The sequence below is a fragment of the Anopheles darlingi genome, chromosome 3 (genome assembly GCF_943734745.1).
Source record: "Anopheles darlingi chromosome 3, idAnoDarlMG_H_01, whole genome shotgun sequence".
Lineage (NCBI taxonomy): Eukaryota > Metazoa > Arthropoda > Insecta > Diptera > Culicidae > Anopheles > Anopheles darlingi.
Window position 1 is genome coordinate 43,473,439 of NC_064875.1, and position 15,000 is coordinate 43,488,438.

General features: G+C 45.0%; 2 protein-coding genes across 3 annotated transcripts in view; one reads left to right on the plus strand and one right to left on the minus strand.

Moving 5' to 3' along the window:
* LOC125957534 (uncharacterized) overlaps positions 1-9,497 on the plus strand; it is a 30,003-nt gene extending 20,506 nt beyond the window's left edge. For both annotated transcript variants that reach the window (XM_049690309.1, XM_049690310.1), the window contains exons 7-9: positions 5,451-5,631; positions 5,703-5,836; positions 5,919-9,497. In XM_049690309.1, coding sequence (XP_049546266.1) covers positions 5,451-5,631; positions 5,703-5,836; positions 5,919-6,062 — 459 coding nt within the window. In that variant the 3' untranslated portion in view covers positions 6,063-9,497. The remainder of the gene's footprint in view (positions 1-5,450; positions 5,632-5,702; positions 5,837-5,918) is intronic.
* A 1,783-nt stretch (positions 9,498-11,280) lies between these two features.
* The window catches only part of LOC125957530 (uncharacterized), a 10,347-nt gene continuing 6,627 nt past the window's right edge, over positions 11,281-15,000 (minus strand). The window contains exons 3-5 of the mRNA XM_049690300.1: positions 14,903-15,000; positions 12,631-12,934; positions 11,281-12,537 (exon numbers count right to left, since the gene is read on the minus strand). The exon at positions 14,903-15,000 is cut by the window's right edge and continues 268 nt beyond it. Coding sequence (XP_049546257.1) covers positions 12,071-12,537; positions 12,631-12,934; positions 14,903-15,000 — 869 coding nt within the window. The 3' untranslated portion in view covers positions 11,281-12,070. The remainder of the gene's footprint in view (positions 12,538-12,630; positions 12,935-14,902) is intronic.

Here is a 15,000-nt window from a genome sequence, read left to right on the forward strand (position 1 = left end):
GCGAACTGTGGGGTGCTTCATGAGGCCACGTGGACTGAGCTATTTCACTCACAATGTTTGGTTCGAGTGGCGGTTCGTCTTTTCGTAAAACTTTCCTCTTATCATCCTGACACGACATCCCCATCCCGGGGCCGTTGATTGCCGATTGACACGCAATCAGGTGAAGCAACGCGATCGAACAACCGAGCTTAGCTACGGTGCTGTGAGTGTCTCTTGGCCTGGCCGGGATTGCCGGAAAGCCTTGGCTGTTGGCAAAGTTGAAGCATGTTTTAAGTGCTGGAAAATATGCTCTGGTCTTCAGCGGGTTTGAGCTTCTTTAGGTAAAGGTGCATATCCTATTCCTAGGGCACTTGTGCCCGGGTACTTAACGTTATGCCCATACTTCAGTATCTTGAAACGAGAGAGAGAGAGAAAGAGAGAGAGTATCCCGTTTCACGGTGATGGTATGAAGCATAATAGAATCAACCCACATACAGACAAACCACCTCCACCACCATCATCAGTGCGGCCATACTGTTCCGGTAAATCAGATAATGCATCGCAGACATTGAATAGTGGTCGCTATTCTATGGTCGCATGGTCGCTATTGTATTAACCAACAGTGGTTGCTGCTGCTGCTGCAATGGCCTTCTGGTAAAAAGCAATCGCACTAAAAGGATTCTCTGGGAACGCGCAGAGAATGCAAACATGAACGAGAGGAATGGATTCATATCGCGCATAAACGGTTTATTCGCAACCGCTTGCGTAAGGGTCAACCCCAGGAGCTAGCTCATGGTGCTCTCGGTGCTCCATGGCTGCTACAGCTTTTAATTTATCCGTCCGCGCATTTCAATTTCGGACCCGTTCGGGCCGGATTTAATCCAAAACAATTAACTGTTAACGTAATTGTTGAATCCTGATGCCGGCGCTTGCTCGCTCGCTCGCTCGCTCGTCTTACAAGTCGTGGTCCTAGGGTCCGTCATCCGAAAAACGCAATCGTCCGTCCGATGGCAGGGTTTGGCGCAAATTGAATTTTAGCTTCTCGCAAGCAACCGGCTGTAACACAACACAACGCCACGTCGCTCGCTCGCTTCAACTAATTGGTCTAACCATCACGACGGGGCCGAAAACCAATAAAACAAAATCACCATCTCCGGGATTGCCGAAATGCAATCATCTCTGCTGCTGCTTTTGCTCTGCTTGGTGAACTAATTACGAATTCATGACCTTTTATTGCGGAATCATCACTCCTTTATTGCCTACCACCAGCACCACCACCCATAGCAGTCGCTCCGAGATTGAATATCCTTTCCGGCCGCGCAAGTCACGCGCAAAATGCGTGTCGAGCCCCCCTGGCAGGCCACGACGCCGGCGCGTTTCTGTACACACAATACATGATAATTATTTTATCAATCCACCACCATTTGGAGCATGGTTGGGGTTGCTGGCGAGGATGGTGGTGATGAACGCTTCACCGATTTCACTCTACAATGTCGCCTCTTCCTCCTCCTCCTCCTCCTGCTCCTCCTGGGGCGTGGTGGCTGGGCGTGCCAGCCAGCCTGCCAGCCAGCCAGCGAGACACAAAGTTCGCAGACGGTCCAGCACCGTCCGTCCATCCGTCTGTCAGCTCGAGGCGACAGCCCATTTTATTATTTGCAGAAAAGAGGACCAAAGTGACAGGACCACAGCACCACAGCACCACCACCATCAGCACCATTCGGAGGGTGCCGAAGCTGCCTGACACTCTGGCAGAAAGCGGAGGTTAGAGGTTTGGTGGAATGTAGCTGGCTGGCTGGTCGGTTGTCGTTTAGTATGCTACCGGCCTGCCACGGGGACAGGAGGGACCCACGACGACAAACGCAGAGAACGAACGCAATGGTCTCCTCTGCAAGTCAAACGGAACTGGCACCGAGCTGACAGGGAGTCAGCCGGCTGATAAGCGCAAAAGCCCGACGTAAAAGTGGGTTGGAGGGTGTTACGATGGGTCCTGCACCAGCACCAGCACCACCAGCAGTAGCACCAGCAGTAGCAGGCCTAATCCAAACACACAAGATGAGATGCAGGAATGTGGAAGTGAGAGATGAATTTTTAAAACCGAGCTCATCGCCGAGCAGCACGCCTGCCGTTGTGTGTGCGTCACATGATGCCCCAAAGCAAGGACTCCACCAAGTGACGTAACTGCCTACGTGCACAATATGACACACACACGGACACACGGACACACGGACACACATTATGTCCTAATCGGTAGCGTTCCCCTCGCGACCGGGATTCGTTTATGAATTTTAAGCAGAAAACTGGCCGAGAGTTCGAGACCGAACGATATTGCCCAAGGATTGTGGATGCTTGGGGGAGAAGGGGAGGAGGGGAATAAATTTTCATGTCATTACCTCCCCCCCCCCCCACACCCTTGCCCTCATTGGAACCTTGGAGAGTTTTTAATCAATGGTAGATCGAGAGAGGTTCACGATCTCCCATTCATATGTGGTCTGTGAGATTCTGCCGGTGTGTGTGTGTTAAAAGGAGCGGAACAACGGTTGAATGCCTGAAGGTGACTTAGTAGTAAATTAAGCGAATAATCTCGAGCTTTTTAACGGAGAAAGAACGGGCGCCGCCACGAGACGCCACGTGGTGCAGACTGGCAGCCAGGCAGCAGCTGGCGTGTGATGATGAGCAACGCCATTTACATTCCATTCGAGTTACTACGAGTTTGTGGCCTATTTTTACCTGCTTTTATTAGCACGCAGTAGCTAGTACCGACGTACGGGGAGGGGGAATTTCATAGTCGCACGGCAGTGTATGATATAGTTTTCAACGAAATTGGTTCGTCAGCTTCAGTTCACGAGCAACTTCTAGTGTGTGGAATGTTATGCATGGAATGGTATGGTATGGGTTGGTTATGGACTAGACTGCTCTATATTATAATGAAAAATGAGCAATGTGAACTATTTTTTGATGAAAACATGCGTCAAATTCGTCTAATTTTATTTCAAAAACCATCGCAAAATGTCATTCTCGCTCGATTTCCTGAAATGCGAAGGTCTTACATATTCTAATATCGTCAGGTAGTCACATCCGTCTAACCAAATTTCTAGAAAATGCTCAAAATGTTTACTATGCCATGCAGATTATATGCTGAACATTGATTTTGATCTTCGTAACTCATCCAACAACCATAATGATTTGGATCATTTGTGCTAAGAAAAAATACTCTATTTAGATTGTCTCTTTGATTAAGTCAACATTTGTAAGCAAATAATTGATTCCAATATGAAAAAGGAGTAAATGACGGTTCATAGTGCATAAAACAAATCGATACTTCAGAATGAGCTGTTTGGAAGACAACTAAAAAGATAGCAAATCACTCATTTGAAATGTCTTATTGTGAGGTGATTTCTCTGATATTAATTTTACACAATTCAAACCAGATTCATTTTTGTGAATTGCACTGTTAAAAATATGCAAACACCATAAGTGAAGTTATAATTTTTAATCCAATTCGGACACGTTCCTTCAATCAGTGGCTATTCTGGTAGCGTTGGTTTAACGATCAAGCGATCGTGCGATTCGGTGTTTATGTTACGCTGAAGAATGCATTTCGAACGGTAGATATTCGTTCTGGTTTGGCAGGTTTGTCTTCCGTGACATCCGATGTTTGTTTTATGTCCAACTGAAGTAGCTTGTTAGTTCAAATGTTCAGCGGTGCTAAATGGTCCTTGCACAATAAATGCTTGAAGGGCAAATTTGGATCTTGTTAAATGCAAATTTGATACTATAAGTGCCATAAAAATTGTTGCATAGTAAGGAAAGCAAAGACTGTTAAATTTTAAATTTAAGATTTTAATACATTTTGATGATAAGACATCAAGATGATCAAGTATTATAAGATGAATTGTCGAATTTGCTCGACACAGGACGACCATGCACAGGATGTTAGTTTGTTCAGAAATGGCTCCGAGTTAACAATTTTTCGGTTAAAAATTCACGTATCGTTCATACAACTCTATCGGCAAAATTTGCATATTAGTCTCTGATAAAATTTAGTCTCTGTAACAATCCATGGCACGTCTTCCGCAAACAACACACAACAACTGACATGATTGATTGTGAATAAAATGGTAAAGCATCATGTTTACTCAAATAGTGCACCATGATCCGACGTCCCCTTAGCCGTTTAAATGATCACGACGGTGACTCTAATGAGGGTATCACTTTCACGTTATCATGCTATATAAAGCATTCCGGGACGAAATATAATTTTGACAGAAAGCGAGAAAAACAACTTGTCTGGCAAGCGGGCGAGCGGGACCGGGACAACCAAATTGCCAACCGGCTTTAACTTTTCGGCCAAAAAGTCACATAAGCTTCCGCCAGAGTATTCGTTTCCTCATCGCTCAAAACGTAAGTCGGGAAGGAAATCGAAACATTCGACCCCGGTGGTGCATTATTTGACATTTAAAACTGTTTTTCAAGTAGATACAATTGAAGATACGCTTCCAGGAACTTGGACTTGCTCTGTGACTGTTTGTGGTAGTGGAAAAGTTGAAATGAAATTTTTCCAGCGGCAAGTTTCTGGTCGTTTGCAAAGTTTTCAAGCGATCCTTATCTATGAGCCCATTTTTTGCAATGATATGTTACGAGATAAGTGCATATTGCCGTTCGAAAACAAGTGGGTGGTAATGGTAGAGAAGTAGGGATCGTTTCAGTATCCTTCTACATAATATCATGTCACAAAGCATTTTTCAATAGTTTCACTGAAAGGCGTCGAGAAGTAATAACGAAATTCATTTAAGATAGTTTAGAAAAGAACTGCTTTTATGAACAGGAAAATCTGTTTTCCATGAAAGTAAGAAAGTGCTCACCCCGTGAACTTTGTTCTCCGTTGAGCTCAAGTTATGGCCTCGCACTAATTGCTTTGGAGGCTGCATGAGTGCAAAGTATTGACGCAGCTCGACAACTTTTGTGGCATCATAAATTGGTGGATGGAGCAAGGGCACACCCGGCACTACATGTTCCTCTTTATGTTGTTCTGCACCACGCTACATGATTTCCATGCTGCTCCAAACTGTATTAACGAACACCGGGTACCGGGGCATGGCATGGTTCGGCTCGGAACAAGATTCTTTTATTTCGCAATCTTGCGATCTCACGGATTCAGAACACCCTTGGGACTGCGGAAATGGCATGCAACCCTCTCCGGGGCGCCTGCAGGCGACGACAGGACGAACGGGGGTTCGAAGGGTCAAATTATGCGTGGTACCGTGGGCCAGAAGCGAGTAATGGTGCGAGTAAAGATAACATCCTCGCCCCGGAGCACGAGCCCATCGGGTCGGGGTCCGATCGACGAATAGGGAATGCGGACGAGTTGACATAATCAAGTTAATCTCGTTTCGGAGATCCTTGCCAGTTCTTTGTCGGATTTTATTCCAACTCATCCTTTCACTTTCTCTATTTCTCTCTCTGTCACGCAGGATGAGATGCTTAAGGCGGACGCCTTTCTGGTGATGTTCTCGGTCGTCGACAAGGCGACGTTCAGCCGGGCGGACCAGCTGCTCAACATGCTCCACGATATGGACCTAAGCCGTTCCCGGCCCACCATTCTGGTGGCTAACAAGATCGATCTGGCGCGATCACGTGCCGTTTCTACCCAGGGTAAGACAGGGTGTAGTCCCCAGACCTTCCCGATGTATCCCGATTCACCGAACTTTTCCTCTCGCTTACAGACGGCAAATGCTTAGCTTGTACGCACAAAATCAAATTCATCGAGGTATCGGTCGCCATCAACCACAACGTGGACGAACTGTTGGCCGGCATACTGTCACAGATACGGTTGAAGCGAGAACTAGCTGAACTGCAGGTATGTGTATTACTTGACCCCGTGTGTGTGGGGAGCAATCGAGCCAAATTACTAACGTCCGGGCAAACGGGGTGTTTTGCAGGGCACCCGGGAACCATCGGCCGCGCACTGGTACAAGAACCGGAGCGTCGTGCGGGCCTCGATGAAGGCGCGCCAGATGATAACCTGGATATTTGGTAAGGAGGATTCCAAGTTCAAGAACTGCGAGAACCTGCAGGTGCTGTAGAGGACCGGGCTCCTGGGGACCTGGGGGATGGCTGCCACATTACCTGGCCATAGTAGTTCTGCTTCTCCTTTATCTACCCTAATATCTTCCACCATCTTCGCCAAAAAGGTTGGCGAAACGGTCGTATTTTTCTATAAAAACAATCTCCAAACAAACAAACCCAAATATCCTGGCTGCCTCCAGCAGCCTAACTGCCAGAGGTGGACCAGAGCGTGACGAGGCCGCCACGAGCGCTGAAGCGAACCCAGTAAGGACCTGCGAAGAGCTGGTTGGTGCGTGTTGTGGTCCAACGAGCGAGGAGTAAACAACATTAACAAATAATAGTTATAGAACGTTGCTACAAGTGCCTTTGGTTTGGTGGCAGTAGATGAGAGGAGCGGAGTGTATAGGTGTGTTTTGAGAGCTCAATTCCGATGAGGAAGGTTTCTACGCCGAGCGTCGGTGGGTTTCTATCGGAATCGGAATCGGAATCAGGAATCAGGCCACAGAAACACGTGAGAATAGGGGGTTTCCTTTCGCAAAATGAAACGGTGCAAAGTTAAACAGAATAACGCATAAGCGGAGACAAACACACACAGACACATACACTGGATCTTTAACAAGTATAGAGCAATCGCAATCAGAAACAATATCGCGCTACTCTTCATGATCCGCAGGATTAAGGAGTTCGGCGCGCTAGGAGTTCGGAGATAATGGAACCGTGTTACAACCAAAAAGGGGCTTGCAATGTTTTCATACTCCTCTTTCTCAAATTCTGCGCTGTGCTACACATTAGCGTCCGCAATTTTAGGCAATGAGAAAGCAGTTACTACCCGAGCACCTTGCTAGCTACTACTTTTTTCTACTGGACACGAGTTGCATGTTATCGAAAATTTATATCAACATTAAGGCTTAACATACCTGGTTAAGGATAAAGATAAGCAAGGCTGACAGGAACGATGGAGAAGGCCAAAGATGGGGACGGGGAAGTAGATGGATTTGCGCAAGCAAAACTAATCCTCCTACTACTACTACTATTACTACCATACACACACAAACACACGTTACAGGCTGGTGCGTAGAAAACAGTTCGGAATAAAAGGGAAAACAAATACATTGTTTTGAAACAATAATAAGCGTGCAGCTGCTGCTACGCACGATCTAGTGTTTAAGATGACTCGAAAAAGAGATAAAGAGATAAAGAGAAAGGGAGAAGAGTATCATAATTAAAGCGTAACACCATTGTCTCGTATCGTAGTATATTTACACGTTTACATACAAAAGGCTCACAACGGATCAGATGATCGGGGTGTCCCTTGGGGAGGGAGAGGACAACATGAATGCGACATATGTGAACACTCTATATAGTATCTAGCATCGTACAGAAGGTGTACTACGGTCGGTGATAGTAGGGGAGGGAGTGCTGTGCGGGTGCTGAAAATTAATGAACTTTATATAACCGTTGTTTGAAATAAGGACATCTTTGGCATGGATAAATTAGCAAAATATATAAACAACACAAAAGGAGGCAATTTCAAACCCGCAGAAAAACAAAACACGAGCAGAAGATCGACGATTTTCTGATGCTACGGTATCGAAACATACCGGATCCCCGGTGGTGTGGCTAGCATTCAAACTGATGCGTGATAGTGATAAGATAAGCATAACAGGCAAGCAATCAAAGTAAGCACCTTCTGTAGCAACACCACCACCTGCGCTATATGGCTGGTGGCATGGCATAAACGTAGCCTACTGCTACCGGACGAAGCATATCCTTCGTATCCGTGGTGACTGTCACTGTCTCTCTGGTCTCCCTTCGCACTCTCTTTAGCTAGGACTTTAAAGAAGAATTTATTGATTTGAGTATCTTTTACAATCGGCGCCACACAATGTCCCTCTTCCAGTGCCGGCGTGTCGAGACTTGTACAGACATTCTTGAGGCAAAAATCGTTACAAATGGCGTTAGTAGATTTGCGATACAAATGTTTGCTGAGCCTGAACCCGTCTACTGAGACGGATCGGTCTGTATATAGAGTATAATGTTATTATACATATACATATAATTCTATACATACACACATATAAAAAAAAGTTCTTTATAAGCAGCTTTGAAGTTTTATAAATTTTGCCACCTCCCCTTTTCGCAATTCATTGGCACGTGTTCAGCGTTTAGCGTATCCTTTTGCGAGCCGGGCGTTTGTTGGCCCCTTCTACTATACATCCGATTGGAAATTCCTTGAATTAATTTGGCACCATCAGTTGACCTTGAGCACATTCATTCACACAAAAACACGTCTGATGTACGCGTACACCAGCGTCTCTAGTAGCCTACTAAGTGTACTAAACCGTTGCCAAATTGACAAAAGAAAAAGGAACCCAAAGAAACCGATGAACCGACTGTCCTTCCAACAACACCAACCCACATCACCTTATAGAATTACACCGTAAGATAGTAGAAGATCCCGAGCATCCCTGGATAGCAAATCGGAGTTCCGTGTAGTTGCGTGTGTTTGCGGGCATGCGAGAAACCCCCCTCCCATTCAATTAGCCACTCGTGTACCACGTCGTGTATAATCGTTGTGACAGGAAACTTTACAATAATATGAAGCAAAACCAGCAACAGTAGCAGCGGCGGCGACCAACAGCAATAAATTGTTCAATCAAAAGCGATACAATATGTAGCGTCTGAATGATGAGACGAGATGCCCGGTTGAGTGTCTTGGTTGAGAGGGCGATGGAGGCGATTTCGTACGTAGAGTAAGGAAATCAAACAAAACAAATAGAGAAAAAATGGAAAACAAAGTTGATAACATGTGAACCGTGGGCCCAAAAGTTAATAATAATGTTAGATGATGACGATGATGACCATGATGCTGATGATGAGTGTTACAGACAGAGTCAGTGGCAGACGTTGGAGGAAGGAACATTATCACTCCCGAATTCCCCCCATATCATGGCCGAGAAGGGTTTGCCACGTGTGTGCACCAGCCCTCATAAACACGTGTCCAACGTGATCACAAGTGGGTTCGGTACTCTCATGTTCGACCGTTTGTAGAATCCTGTTTAAGCGATCCTTTTGCGAATGTTTGATTGAATTTCGTACGAACAAATACAAGCGAATGGACATTTGAAGTGGTACCCCCCATAGTACCCCCTAGCGGCCGTAACTCAAAAGCGATAGGCTCTTAATTGAGGATAGGGAAATCGTGCTGCTTGGTGACTCCGACGGGACAGAGGAACATTCTAACTTCATAAAACAATAAAAAATGTGAAACATACAGACACACAGGCACGCGGAAACGGAAGTGCGCGATGCAGACAAACATACACATCTATTACATATATATATCTATTATATACATTCAAAATATGCAAATCAAAGCGTAAGTCATAATGTTTTATTTTTTTCGGTAAAAATAAACGTAAATTGTTCACTGAAAAGCTGAGGGAACTTATTGCGAACTGCATTTGCGTCGGCTGTTTTTGGGTCAACCGAACCGATCCGAAATTTGCATCATCTGGTCCTTTTTGTTATGATGAAGTTTGTTTAGGTTCCGCCGGGATGTTTCTGGGCTCTGTTGTGCCGTACCCTGGACCCTGATTTCGGTCTGTTTGTACAGTTCACAGGGGATACAGTTTACCTTGCCGGTGACGATCAGCGGAGATTGCTGATTGGCTTTGGGTTAGGATTCAGTTTGACATTCCAGGAAGCGTTGCGAAGGTTGGTCATTGATGGCTAATCACCATGTCAACGGAATCATGTGCGGAACTGGGTAGGCTTATATCAGGTAACATGAGTGGGTAGCCAACAGGATGAGGAAAGGTCTGGGTAAGGGACAACAACGAAAACTTCTTTGTGGTTTTTCAGGAGAGGGATTTGTAAAGGGATTTGTCATCCAATTGCAACAAGCAAACAGAAATCGTAGTTCGCTATGGTACATGCATAGGAGCTAAGTAGGCTGCTGAACTCAAGACTACTGACAAGGATGGCAAACTTGATGTGTTAAAAAAAGGTTTTTTTATATTTAGATATTGTAATTTTTAAATGTGCTTCATGTGCTTAGTCACGTTCCTTCATTCAGCCCATTTATGTACCAAAGATAATTGTTTAAAATTGCATGAAATTCATATTTTACAGTAACAAACTGCTTGATAAATCTCAGTTAAGGTTCCCTAACAGCCAAGAGGAATAAGTGTCTGAATAACGGAAGCAAAATTTGAGCCGTTACGGAAGTGGCTAAAATAAGTCGCGAAGCTAAACGAAATTCATACCTGAGCCATTTGTTGACGAGCACGGGTCTTTGCAGGGTAGAGGAATGTTTCGGTAATCCTAAAAAGGATACGGAAAGAATTCAATGCCATCGTAATGCAAAAAGATGTGTTTGTGTTTCAAAAATCCAACCGCATCTGTTGTTACCTGCCGTACCTTGCTTACTCAACCGAATACAAACAAAGGAATGATGGATGGACTTCGCTTAGCGTACTTTTATCGCTTAAGTGATCCTGCGGACTTGAGTTGCATTACAACTAAAGAATTGCGAACAAACCGGGCCGGAGAGCATTATAAAGTACACAAAAAAACTGAAAACAACTTAAACTGGACCAGAAATACACAATAGAGTTCACTCGTTTACGATGTTGCAGATGCACGGCACTTGTTGAGTATGGAGTACAGATGATGGTGCTTACCTACCACTTGTACCAGAGCTCTTATGGGAGCATCAGCCCTGCACCCAAGCAGGCGGTCCTTGACAACGTCGTGCTGGAAGAAAGTGTGCCATCACCGGTTACTCAATCTTAAACCTTTTCAGCCCAACAACCTGCCCAATCCGCTTGAGTCTCGAGTTCCAATATGAATCTTGGCTAATAATAGAAAACGGAAATTGCAGCATCGTTTTGCTTCCCTTTTTGAAGAACTACTCAAAAGGTGACTCACATTGGCAGAAGAATAGATTCTTCGCTATTCTTGGCTGCCACATGCCTTTGATAGGCCCTCTGCCCATTCACGTGACGTCTACGGCGACGACAGACAACGGTACAGCCCGCGTGATTTATCGCGCCAACGTCACATGCATCAGGCTGTGTGGCGTGGCACCGTGATATGGTACACGGCGAGGTTTTGCGCGTTGAGCACGTAGTACCCCTGCGACAAAAGCACAGTTCGATGCTCTTTTTCTCAGCAAATCTTAAGCTAAAGTTTAAACGGCCTTCTCGAAAGGCCCGGCCCAGTGGTAGAGTGTCCATGTGAGAGAATTCGTTTTTATTCCATGTTTATCAATAAATTAATATCACATTACGCATTTCGTTGTTAGAAGCATATCTTAGGTGTAGTACCACTCCTATCCATCGATCAATTGGCCGTTAAATGCGTCTCTTAAACCTTAAATTGAGGATTTTCTTCGGTATGCTTTGGACTTTTTTTCATTACTGTGCGTAGCCGGACTGGGCGCGCCGGTGAACTGAAAGACTGGCGGCCGGCGCACTGACTGGCAGGCAGCCGACTGCTAGTAGTAGCAATTGCCGAATGCCGAATGCCCTCTCATTTCGTTCGCTCTCACTCTTCTTACATATTACTGGATGCCGTTTGTCATGGTTAAATGCTCGAAATGTCTACTCCCTAACGTGGTCCCTGCTTCTTCCCATCCCCTCCGCACAAGGGCGATGAGAGTTCTGAAGGTAAAATCTTGCTCAATCCGACAAACAAACAAAAAAAAACACTAGAGTCAGCCTTTTGTTCCTTCCTTTCCGATCGACAATCGATTTAGCGTGTGAAGGTTGAATAGTAAAAAAAGGAGGGAAGGGGAGGGATCTAAAATGGTGAGCATCTTCTGGCATCTTTTTCGGTAAAACAGTTCTGCACAATAACCGGCAAACGGAACGCGTACGGTACGGAGCGGCCGAGCAAATGCAATATGTAACCTTAGTATCATCGCCATCAATCATGCTTAAACTAACGAAATTTGGCCATTACGTCCCGGGTGGTGGTGGAATGGAGTGAAGGAGAAGAAGATGTGGTTGCGCCCGGAGCACTAGGCTGGCGATGAGCTCGAGGAATGAGCTGGCAAGAGCGTTATGGGTTGCTGTGGTGAAGCTACCTCCAGTGCTGGTGCTCCCTCTGCTGCTGTACTCGGCGAGCCGCCGGTGACACTGCTACCATTCGTAATGGGAATGGCATCGTTAGCCGCCGTTAGCGATGATGGTGCTGGAGCAGAAGCGGTAACCATCGTTCCTTCGTCACCGTCGTCAGGCATTGTGCCACTAACGGCGGCATCGTCGGATGGTTTTTGGTTGGGAAACAGCACCGAATAGGCTGGCGGTGGATCGAGCTCAGCGTAGTGAGGTAGGTTAAGGCTTGGAACTACCGATCCGCCACCATTCGCACCCGCACCGCTGCTGACGTCTCCGGGAGAAGAGGTTTGCAGGAACGAAGGGACGACGGTTGCCGCTAGCGAATCATCCGGGCTCTGTTCGCGTTTGTGCGATCGGCAGCAACATTCTACGGTGAAAACGAGAGAAGGCAAAGCATGAAACAACAATTCACAAACGAGCACCACAGGACACACAGAACAGGAGGATGGTTCGTTCGTACCCCATAAACCGCAAATTAGTAACGCTCCACCACAGATCACCATGCCGAGGAACAGATAGCCCCATGGGCCGTACTTGGAAAGGCCGGTCAGTGAGCTGCGATGCTTTTTGGCCGGTGCGGTTGGCGTTGCGGTCTCGGTTGCGGTACTGCTGACCGGTGCTGGTGTCGATGGTGGAAAGCGAAGCGACAGCTCAGCATCGCTACTCACCAGCCCATCCGATGACAGGTCGTCCGGTTCGCGACCGAAGAAGGATTTGAGCGTGTTTTGAATGTACTTTCGAAAGACGGTATGAACGGGATTTTCCTGCAAAGTATAGAAGCATAGGTTCGCAGATACGTAAGTTCAGTGTCTGAGTAATCGTATTAACTGTTTTCGCTTTAATGTTTAAATTCGAGACCTCCATTCGTTACATTCGACTTCTCTACTTGTAGTGCAGTTTCCATAACGTCTATCTTAAAGCTATCTATTGCCTTGCTACGGTTGCCGCCGTGTCTAGCAGAATATAATTTAATTCATGTTGCGAGCGACACTTTTTCATTAAATTAGCATGAACGGTGCGAGACAAACAATTCATGCAGCGAGTAATCCGTTCCAAATTGCGCTGATATGGCAAATTGATCTGACTCATCTTCTGGTTGATTTGATAATAATCCCCATTATAACGATCGGACTATGATTCATACGCGTTTTTTGGAAAGTGAAATAAAGGTGGATGATGACGAAAACGGACGTCTCGTTGTGTCATTCTATTCTCTTACTCCAGACGAGCACCTACGCCAAACGCTGGGGATTTTCGGTCGGTAAGCTAAACACGTTGGGGAGAGGTCGGTTGGTGCTTTACCACAAGTGTATAAATAAGAGCCCTATATCTATATTGGTTTCGACGGTAGCAACTATCGGTGCACAAACACTTCGTGAATATGGTCAAACATGGAGATGAATACAGTTGGTTTTCTGCTTGTTTTAACTCGTAAAAAATTATGGCAAGCCGGTAATTCCGGTGAGCAAGTTGACTCAAAGACGGCCGAATGAGTAGCATTCTTTTCTTAAACGACGGTGGAATATTACATCATATACATGATATTCGATTATCAACAGTAGAGAAAATGAAGGTAGATAAAATGTAAATTAGAAACAATTAAAAACCAGTAGGCATTTAAGATAAAACTAATTTCGAAAACATACATAACAATTTAAAAAAGTTATAAAATAAAAAGCGAATGATTTATGTATTACGGTATGAATTGTTTTATGCAAAGTGTGAAACTACAGAATCAGAAGAACTTTTATTGTGTATCAGTTAATTGTGTTTTTTTTTTATTTAGACGTATTATAGGCAATTTTGACCAAATGATAGAACCCCTACTCTTGTTCATAGATCTTATGAAATGGTTTTACGAAAAAAAATGTTTTAGAAATGCCCAAAGTGTCCCAATAGAGGTGTTTCAGGAAGGAATCTCGAATAGATTTCGCATTGAATTTCGAATTCGGGCAGTGCTGTGCCACCTCTAAAAAACCGGTATTCGTTGGGAAGCCATTTGAGGTCAACCAGCCAACCATGCAGAACATTAGACAACGCGCCTCATGGTATGACCTTCAAAGAGGTGTTGCACCTTGCTTTTTATTTTGCGGAAGTGTGAATGACCCCTTATCACGTTTTTCATCATAAGTTTGCATCATCGCCACTCCTTTCCGCATTAAGAGGAAGAAGAATCTCAAGATCAGTCAATCAAGAGAGTATGTCATTGCCAAAAATACATCGCCGCGTGTATTAAACTCTCAACACTTCACTAAGAAGTCTTATGTGCTTATGATGATTGTAAGGATCAAGGATTTATCATATTCCTATATTATTCCATATATTATTACGATGAATGAATTATTCAACAAGCCAAATAGCACGCTAAATAAAAGGATGAAACCAAAACAGGAAACAAAATTAAATTCAATTAGCGGTGCCACCAAAAATTAATAACTAGTTGAGAATGTGGGGAAGGGGGGACATTGAATCGTTTTGGTTCCCAAATCAGTACGCTCGCCAATAATGGAATACCATATAAGCGGCACAACTAGTTTTAGTACGCATCAAATATTCAGCCTCAGTCAGAAATACCCAACAGTCTTGATTTCGCATCTCGTTATGAGTGTTGCATACAATCCAAAGATGGTAAGCCTGTTCCTTATCTTTGACAAAAATTCTATTGTTCTACCACACAGCTCTCATCATTCCGTTGTATTATTCTGTTGTTGTTCGCTTCTCTCCTTACTTACCGATAATACTTCCTGGCGATGTTTGGCGCACATCTCTTCGTTCTCATCACTAACGACGCTCCCGAGTGGCGGACAGTTCGGAACACCATCGCAGATCA